Source organism: Panicum hallii, chromosome 6, assembly GCF_002211085.1.
Source record: "Panicum hallii strain FIL2 chromosome 6, PHallii_v3.1, whole genome shotgun sequence".
Lineage (NCBI taxonomy): Eukaryota > Viridiplantae > Streptophyta > Magnoliopsida > Poales > Poaceae > Panicum > Panicum hallii.
Window position 1 is genome coordinate 43,420,000 of NC_038047.1, and position 9,371 is coordinate 43,429,370.

General features: G+C 47.6%; 2 protein-coding genes across 2 annotated transcripts; both read right to left on the reverse strand.

Annotated features, from left to right (window-relative positions):
* Positions 1 to 2,308: 2,308 nt before the first annotated feature.
* LOC112896598 (probable protein S-acyltransferase 7) lies at positions 2,309 to 5,994 on the reverse strand. The gene is made up of 5 exons (XM_025964618.1): positions 5,667 to 5,994; positions 4,149 to 4,331; positions 3,637 to 3,933; positions 3,225 to 3,458; positions 2,309 to 3,134 (listed from the first exon to the last, which is right to left on the reverse strand). Exons 1-5 carry the CDS (start codon positions 5,760 to 5,762, stop codon positions 2,616 to 2,618), a joined length of 1,329 nt encoding a protein of 442 aa, XP_025820403.1. The 5' UTR covers positions 5,763 to 5,994; the 3' UTR covers positions 2,309 to 2,615.
* A 404-nt stretch (positions 5,995 to 6,398) lies between these two features.
* Positions 6,399 to 9,274, reverse strand: LOC112896600 (multiple organellar RNA editing factor 8, chloroplastic/mitochondrial-like). The gene is made up of 4 exons (XM_025964620.1): positions 8,792 to 9,274; positions 8,156 to 8,253; positions 7,994 to 8,059; positions 6,399 to 7,217 (listed from the first exon to the last, which is right to left on the reverse strand). The coding sequence occupies exons 1-4, from the start codon at positions 9,178 to 9,180 to the stop codon at positions 6,646 to 6,648; spliced, it is 1,125 nt and encodes a 374-aa protein (XP_025820405.1). The 5' UTR covers positions 9,181 to 9,274; the 3' UTR covers positions 6,399 to 6,645.
* Positions 9,275 to 9,371: the final 97 nt, after the last annotated feature.

Consider the following 9,371-nt stretch of genomic DNA (forward strand, 5'->3'; position numbering starts at 1 on the left):
TCAACTACAATCCGGAGGACGGGCCCGAGGCATACACCAACCCAATGGTCCATACCCGCCTCAGTGCGTACACAACGATGGCAAGGGAGGTCCATGGTCCAGAGTTTGATTCGGCCACCGAGGACCTTGACGGAGAAGTCGTCATGAGGGTTGGAGGAGGTAAGAATCATGGGCGGTATTGGATTGCCGACGGCGCAATCGACTCATCCTCTACTCCTACTCTATCTCAGATTAGAGCAAGGAGCACGAGTGAGAGCCCAGGCATACGACCTCGGCAAGACACTTCACAGTACCGGATACAGGCACTCCAGGTCATTTCTTCTTTATTCGTCGTTCATTGATTATTATATACCATTTCTTTGTATTATCATAACATTGGAGTGAAAATTTTTTCAGGCCCAATTAGAAGAAGAGAGGAGGCTACGTGTGGAGAACGAGCACATGATGAGGGATATGTTTGCCTACATGCAGACTCTTGGTGCCGCAGCGGGTGTAGCTCCACCACCTTCGTTGTTCGCTTCACCTCGACCTCCTGCTGAGTTTTCTTCTCCTATGAGTATGGATAAGTTTTAGCTATGTCTGACCTTCATTTATCTTGTCTCACACATGCGATCGCTTCTCCTCTTTGCAAAATCAATCGGCGGCCTCAAATGACCCTCATGCTTCTCCAACTACGCCGGGTTGGAGGTCTTGATCATGATTTTTATCACTTATCATGTTTCTGTAGACTTGTCATGTTTTTTGACATCTCATGATTACATGGACTATATTGTGAGACATGCATATTTGTGACATATTTGTGGTCTGTAATGATAATATGTTTGTGAACCAATTTGGGATATGTATGCGAATCGATTGTGTTTGTAATATAGATGTGATATTTGTAATATAGATGTGATGTTGGTGGTCTTTGTGATGATATATATTTTTCTAATATATATGTGTGGATGAAATAGAAAAAACAGATTAAATGGGTAATTCTGGTCACTTTGCCGAGTGTTTGCACTAGGCAAAATCTGAAGAATCTTTGCCGAGTGTCAGGTCCACGGCACTCGGCAAAGAAACAATATTTGCTGAGTGCTAGGAATCTGGCACTCGGCAAAGAAGCAATCTTTGCCGAGTGTCAGGTCCATGGCACTCGGCAAAGATTTCTTCTTTGCCGAGTGCCAGGTACTTGGCACTCGGCAAAGTAACAATCTTTGCCGAGTGCCGAGGATCTGGCACTCGGCAAACCGTCCGTTATGTCCCTGCTCCGTTACGGCGCTTAACTTTTGCCGAGTGTGGGACTGTGCGCTCGGCAAAGACTTTGCCGAGTGCCTGACGAAATACACTCGGCAAAGTCCCCTTTTCCGACATTTTCTCTTCCGTGTGTCTTTTGCCGAGTGCAACCCTCGGCAAAGCTTTTGCCAAGTGTTTTTGGACCTTTGCCGAGTGTTTTGACACTCGGCAAAGTAGCCGTTTCCGCAGTGAGCGGCGCACTACACTGCACGCAGACGATGATGACGCAATACTCCTCCCATCCTGTGATCCTGTCCCTAACGGCCACGACGACGGCGAGCGAGCCCCGTGGTACCGTAGTTGCTAGCTAGTGCGATGACGAGCTGCATCCATGTCGAGTCGACGGATCCGTCCACATGTACCCATCTGATCCGACAATAATTGGACGGTCCACATGTCGCGGCGGCGCAGCAGCTCGTCCGGCCGGCGGCCGGCCTCGCTGGAAGGCTGGAGATTGGAGAAGCACGCCGAGCCGGCCGGGCAGGCGAATGGCGGCGGTCGACTGGCTACTAGTAGTACAATTATTGTCCATCTCACTGGGAGGAGCACAGGGATCGAGTGCGTCCACCCAGCACAGTTGCAGCTCACTGTCCGGGCAGGGCCGCTCGGGATCTGATCGTGAGTTCGTGACGATGCGCGTGCCTCAACAATGTGCTCTGCCATTCCGAGTTTGATTGATTTCATTAGCTCTTGGTTCTGTTTGCAGCGACTGCAGCAGTCAGTGACCAGCAAGCTCTGAGGTTTTCAGGCAACTTGCGGCATTGCATTAGAATTCTAGCCGTGGCACCTCGCCTGCCTGCCGCACAGCAAAGGAACTGGGGGGCACGGTGACAGTGTGACACCTCACTTGCATTGTAAAAAGTTCACCGATAAATGTAGGCAACTAGGCATCTTCCCCTGAACTCACACAGGCAAAGATTCCTCTATGAAGTCTTCAGCAGCAGAATTGCGAAGAAATTCAGATCCTTCGTATCCAAAGGGCGGACTTGGCTACTCAATGGCACCGGAATGACCCTCAAGCACAAAGACGTGGCAAACCAAACACAGCATCTGTTGCAACCTGATAATTTTAGTTATATACAAATACATCATCCAAACCAGGCGGGAGCTTAAGCTCGTCGGCTACTTCCTTAAAACACCAACCAACCAAACAAACAAAAAACACAGCAGGGCTCTGATGCTCTACCAGGCAGACACAACACCAAGCGCGTTCACAGTTACACCAATCCAGGGCGTTGCCTGGCACAACGTGGAAAACACATGGCAGTTCTCTTTGAGACATGATCACGACACCCACTCCATGCACAATTGAAACACGCAAGTATTTTTTTTTATGGCTATTGCGGGCCATTCCAGGCAACGTTGTTACCTCCATTAGCTTCTGCGCGTGCGGTAGCCATTTGCACAGCCATGGCTTCCACTTCATCTGATGCTCTGTGAACCCTGCTTGACTGCCTCGAATGCATGCCAGCTCGGCCTTCCACAAACTCCGCTGGAAGTTCATCTCTGCTCAGATCTGGGGATGCATGGGCTATTCTGCCCTCTTTCTCGTCAAACATGCCCTCAAGGCCTGCTTCCAAGTCCCTGATATCAGCTGCTGTCCTTGGCTCATCCCAAGGCACTGGCTTCCTGCCCATTTCAAGATCTCCAATAGGCTTGCCCAAGTTTGGGCTCATGAAACTTCTAGACTGCGAGCGTGTTTGTTGCAACCCTTGCTCTAGTGTGACCCTTGCCCGGAAATTGTTCTTCGAAGGGGGGATAGCAGTGCAGAATATCTCTAGGAAGTTGTTCAGAATACCTCTATTATATGGGTTATCACGCCGGTCGTAGCGATACCTGAAATTCTCATATGTTGTCTACAAGGAAATTGGGTAAATTAAAGGATTAGCTATTAAATTGCAGTTGCAGAGTTATGGAGATAACAATAGGAATGAACCAACACCTACCTGGTTGGTGCTCATCAAATATAAATGGAAGACAGACAGACCACCGACAAACCATACACAAAGAAAGCAGTAGATAATTAGAACAATTGAAGCTGGTGTCTTTGCCAAGGCCTTCCAAATTGACAATTGTTCAGCATTTCTAATCTTGATCACATACACCCAACAGAAGGCAAATACATACAGGCAGAGTAATGTGGTCGAGAATACAAACATATAGAAGAACCGGTAATTGCGCTGCACAAATAAGCTGATGGTCAGTCTTAGAAAAAATAGAAAATTAGTCAGCAAATCTTAAAAAATGAAAAGGATACTCAGACAGAGCAGCTCTGAATATCAATTCAAGTACAGGTGCACAACATGCTTGTTATAGTAAGGGCGCCTATAGAACTGCTAGTAATCTTGAATAACTTACCAGTCCTATGCACTGGCCGACCCATGGGCAGTGATGATCAAATCTTTCCACACAGTTATTGCAAATAGAACAGTGTGAGCATCGAGGTGGTCGGTACAGCATGCAGGTATCACAGTATTTGACCCTTACACTGATTCCATTTACAATAACTTCCTTTGTGCGAGGCAAACGAAATTGTTGTGGAGTCTGACCTCCCGAATCATTGATCCCATCAATGGATTCAGGTTCAGGAGGATGAGTATTACGAGGTATTATACCAGGATCTCTACCAGAGGTACAAAGAAGCAGCGTCAAATCCTAGTAAAAGAAAAGAAGTTCAGTTATTTGTGCACTTCGTAAGATGCAGATTTCCTAGAAAAAAGGAGCAAGTAGAAACTCATTACCAAGTCAAGTTAGCTCACAGACTAGTAAGCACAAGAATAGTGTTCTTATAGGGGCTAAGTAATGGCTAGGATCAACTTCTTATGATAAATAGTAAATATGTGTCTTAGCAATGGCAGTAGTATGCTTACATAAACGGTGAAGACAACTGCTACTACCATCACTGAGATGCCCCAGCTATCGGGGAAATCATTCATGAGATGCCTTGCAACAAACACACAGAAGGTAACCACTGGCGCAATGATGAGGAACATAGTGAGAAACACAGATCTCACATCAGGCCCAAATATGAATCTTCCCTGCAAGAAGAATTCCTGCAGACAGCAAAGACACAAATGTGAAAAGCCATCAATGAAGTTCAGAAAACCCAGTTGCAAGAAACCACAGTGAACATGAAATACAAGTTTGCACATGGATTTAGACATTTTTTTTAGAAAAGATTGTGTTCACTCTGATTATGTTAGCTAAGTACAGAATGGACATCTAGAAAGCCAGAGTGATGAATATCTCATAAAAGTTGAGAACTCAAAATAGAGAAAAAGTATAGTATCTTTACAGTTCAGATTGATAAGGGTTGCCATAGACGAAATTAAGCTATGAAAGATACAGAAGAATGTCCTTGAACGATGACAACTTATAATTGCTACAGTTCAACTTGTGAAAACACATGAAAGCATCCTGATGCACAGGGAATACCCTGATGCTACCGCTCATTAAAATATTAGCGTTAGCCAGAACAATTACTGATCCCCAGAGTAGATGCATGTCAGTTTTGAAAAATGCCAAATGATTGATGAAAAAACTACTAAACTGTAACAGAGGACTTGAAGCATATAAAGTAGAACAGGTAGATCCATGGAAGTCTGATTTTGATGGACCATGCTCCAACCTGGTGAGTTCATGTGGTTCCTACCGGCCTAGAGCCACAGCCTATTACTTTTCTGGTTTTCTCCTTGCTGACAATAAGCCGACAAGGGATCAGGGTACAGCAAAGGCTCACAAATGGAACTCAGAAAATGTAACCTGAATTGAGATTGTCCATTTCATTTTCACCTAAAAACCTCATAAATCATTTCAAACAAAGTTACAACTGGGCAACATGAAGAAGATCCACTATTTATTACAGGTGATATAATCGTTAAATTGCAGTCAGTGTATCAATGAAACAACAAGTCCAACTGAAATGTTTTGAACGCCCTACTCACAGGAGTATTCTTCTCATATAACTGAAAACAATGAACATGATGCTGAGAAATTCTCACAATGATCCAATGGTCGAGTATATGTGAATGATCAGTTATAACTATGTGTCTCTTTTTTTTTCTAATGGGAGCCCACATCTCAGAAAATGGATGAGCTCTACAGAATAGTTCAGGACTTCAACTAATAACCATTTCCTAATCATCAAATACACCAAAACATAATGTGAGGCACGCAAATCGCCCCTATTCCAGCCAGCACCCACCAATTTGCATCACGGGACACGAACCGGGCTCATTAAAATTCGCCTAATCAAGCAATTGCTCAAGCAATCCATCCAGTAGCCGCAGGCACGACGCGCAGACACAACAGATTCAATTCAACATCGCCTCGCAGATCGCTGCACATGGAGAGTGAGGGAGGGAGATGGGCGGGTAGAGCTTTCTTACGTTGCTTCCCCGCCAGACCTGGTAAACCCTAGGCTGCTCGCCGGCGGGCGCATCGTCGCGGCCGCCGGCGCCGCCGGGCAGCGGCGGCACGTACATCCCGCCGCCGCAGGGGGGCAGGCAAGAGCCCTAGATCAAGCTCCCCCCGGCCTCCGCCTGTACGGGCCGCAGCGCCGACGGGCGACCGACCGACCAGCCCTCCCCCCGAGCGAGGCCTCCCCGGCGCGGCGCGACGTCCCCCTGGCGAGGAGGAGGCGGGGCCCTGGCGTGGAGGCGTGCGGCGGCGTCGGGCCGGACGCGAGCCGCGGGAGGGAGGAGGGGAAAGGTGGGTGGGGAGGCGGAGGAGGGGGGTCTCCGGGTTAGGTCGGGGTGGGCTCTCCTCTCGAGTTGGCTGGCGTTGGGACGTGCGCGCGTGTCGTCTCGCGTCTGGCCTGCCGCCTGCGTCCGCTAGCAGTTTGGCGGGGGCAGTGTGCAGCTGGGGAGGAGGGCCCGGATGTTTTTTTCGGGTCGCGGACCGAGGTCCACGGCACTTGGGCCTGGGCCGAAAAGAAATTGCAAAGTATCTAGCCGATGGCCGGCTATGCTGCATCTACAAGCGTAACTTCCCTGAACAGAAAATCACCGGTAACAAGTTGCGATTAAACAATCAACTAGTTCATCAAACCAAACATCCCAGTGACAGTTGGCACACATAGCCGACAGATGAAGCTTATTGTAACTAATGAGATTACTACCTAGTTCAGCAAACAAGGGCAACAAAAGTGCATAAAGAGCAGCTATTACATACTATCAGACTTCCAGAAACATCATTCGACACCAAGCACAAGTTCCGAGTATTATGGAATAATTAGGTGAATACAGTACAGCGATGAAAAACCATGAAAATCAGACAGCAACAAGTGTCTGATTTATACTACTGCACACCATCTCTTCCAAAAGAGTACTCTGGAAAGGGGATGCCTGCATACGCACGTTGTCATGCTCATTGGTAGTTCGAGTTGCCTCCTTGGCCTGGGTAGCCTGGGCCACCACCACCGTAGCCAGGATTGCCACCACCTTGGTATGGAGGAGGCGCGTTGGGGTTACCACCCTGGTAAGGAGGTGGTGGTGGGTTGCCACCTTGGTAGCCAGGGTTACCACCTTGGTAAGCTGGGCCTGGGCTCCCTTGGTAACCTTGGTTACCACCTTGATACCCAGGAGGTCCACCTTGGTAGCCAGGAGCACCACCTTGCTGGTAGCCAGGGGCACCACCAGGGGTATAGCTCGCCTGTGGGTAGCCAGGAGCACCACCTTGCTGGTAGTTTGGCAGGCCGCCACGCGGTGGAGGCGGAGGCATGTTGCCCTGAGCATGTTGCGGAGGGAAATCAGGGGGTGGCATTTGGTTCTGGAAGTTCTGCATGTTGTCCCTTCTCCTCTCAAAGTTCCTTGACCTATCGAAGTGGCGGGGCCTATCATTGCGCCGAGATCTTTCATTTGCACGAGCATTGTTCCTGACCCACTCCTCGTGGTATTTGGGATCATAAGGAACAGCTTCCCCATTTATGAATGGTTCTCCTGAAACAGAAATGGAAGGTGTCGAAACAATTTGGGACCGGTCAGTTCATTCATTCATCATAGAAACGAACATATGTAAAAATAATAAATATCCTGAAACTTGTACAATCAATTGTCTTGGTGTTATACAAAGGTAATAACATATGCTGCTATTACAAGTGTTGAAACGATTTACACACACTATTACATATGCTCCTGAAACATATGCTGAAACAAACAGAGGATGCAAAAAAAAATGAACTCCAACAATTCCATCTCAAGCTAAGGTTATACAATGAACTGCTATTACAGGTAAGCCTCTTAAATTGTCTTGGTGTTTTTCAACAAGACAGTAAGGAACACATACAAGATGCCAACTAAACAATCACTTAACCTGATTGGACACAGCTCCAGGAGTTCATGACCTCATTTTGTGCACCCTCAGGGGCAACATTATCCTTAAATCACTTAAGGATATGGGAAGCAAGCAGTGGGAACATAACAGGCAGCTCAATTAAGGGGAGGCAATCAAAATTTCATAAAATACTGGAGTTTGGATTCTATCAAATAACTTGGCGTGTCATTTACATCTCATACAAATCATGAGGATTTGAACAGATCAATTTCAAAATTCTATTATTGTATATTTATATCCAACAAGCAAGCAAGCAAGCAACAATACTATCAACAAGCAACAAGAGAATGCAAAAATAGAATATAGTCCATAATAAAATTAGCTGAACGAAAAACCTTGTGATGATAGATGTATATTAAGATAGGAAACATGTAATCATTACCCCCATAGTCCTTATTTTTCACATCCAAGTATGAATCAGGAAGAACCCAGCGGACCTTGGGCAACTCTGCAAATGATGAGAAGTTGTAAGATTCAAGGCAGAACATTCGACGGTATTTAATGATGAAATTTCCTACATATTACTTCATGAGATCACAAATACCTTTTAGTTTGTAAGAAAGTTCCTCGGATACAAGGGCACCGAAAGCAAAGTAATGACGAGTTGACACCGAGTATATCTTTTGCCTAGCTTCTTCCTCACTGAAACATGGAATTAGTTTTAGATGAGGCACAGTGGAGACAAAATGAACAGGAAGCCCTGCAATTTTAGGAACTGAAACTTGCAGAGATATTATGCTGGTATACCATACTAAGACTCCTGTAGTCCTGTGACTTAATCACACAGAATAACAACTGGACGAAATTACATGCCAATATGCCATATCCACACTTCAAAAAATTGACTTATTAAAAAAAATATCAACCAGAAGGTATGGGCTGCAGGCCAACTACACAAGCTCACACCAGGCAGAGAACAGCTAATAGGTCAATCATACTTCGTACAGACACTAAAAACCAAACAACTTTTTCCCACAGAAATTTACATTTAACGTGGACCCAATAGCGCCTGCTGCGAGAATCAATAATACCAGAGATTCATTCAGATTCAAGCAATAGAGGATCCAACCAGCCCTAATTCCACACAACCATTAATATGGAAATATCGCCTCAATCTTGTATGTACAAACAGAAATATAGTACAGCAACTTAACAGAGAAATGGATCCGGCGATAGATACCTCCCGACGACCTGGGCGAGGGTCTTGATGTAGCCATCGATGATCTCGTCGCGCGTGATGTCGGGATTCCCGGCATCGCCCGGGGGCGGCTCCATGACGACGAGCCAGTGCTCGAAGTCGCACCCGTCGAGGAGGATGGTCTCCTTGGGCGGGCGGTTGCTCCAGTTGGGGGACGAATCCCGCAGCGAGGACGTCGCCGGCTGGGTCGCGAAGCACCGCACCCCGGCACCGGGCGACGGCGCCGCCGACGCCGGGAGGAGGCTCGCGGCCGCGGCGAGCGGGCGGAGGAGTGCGGGGAGGCGGCGGGACGCGGACGCGGCCGCGGCCGCGGCGGGGAGCGGCGAGAGCGCCGCGCGGGAGAGGAGGAGCGCGCGCGACGCCGTCGCCATGGCGGCAGCAAAACCCTAGGATGAGACGAGTCGGCGGAGATGCGGGAGAGCACGCGGCGGTTGGGAGGTGATAAGGGTTTAAGCCGCAGGTGAGGTGATATAGCGGCGAATGGGGCTGGGGCCGAAATATCTGGAGACTCGGGCTTTGTGGGCTTTCCTTTTCTACAAGGCCCTGTCTCTCCTTTTTTTGG

Excerpts from the sequence above, each read along its gene's own strand:
- LOC112896598 (XM_025964618.1), bottom strand. The coding sequence starts at position 5,762 with ATGTACGTGCCGCCGCTGCCCGGCGGCGCCGGCGGCCGCGACGATGCG. Across the intron at positions 4,332-5,666 it reads AGGTCTGGCGGGGAAGCAAC|GAATTCTTCTTGCAGGGAAG; the intron begins GTAAGAAAGCTC and ends TGCTGTCTGCAG. Across the intron at positions 3,459-3,636 it reads TCGGCCAGTGCATAGGACTG|CGCAATTACCGGTTCTTCTA; the intron begins GTAAGTTATTCA and ends TTATTTGTGCAG.
- LOC112896600 (XM_025964620.1), bottom strand. The coding sequence starts at position 9,180 with ATGGCGACGGCGTCGCGCGCGCTCCTCCTCTCCCGCGCGGCGCTCTCG. Across the intron at positions 8,254-8,791 it reads CTCGCCCAGGTCGTCGGGAG|TGAGGAAGAAGCTAGGCAAA; the intron begins GTATCTATCGCC and ends TCCATGTTTCAG. Across the intron at positions 8,060-8,155 it reads ACTTTCTTACAAACTAAAAG|AGTTGCCCAAGGTCCGCTGG; the intron begins GTATTTGTGATC and ends CATCATTTGCAG.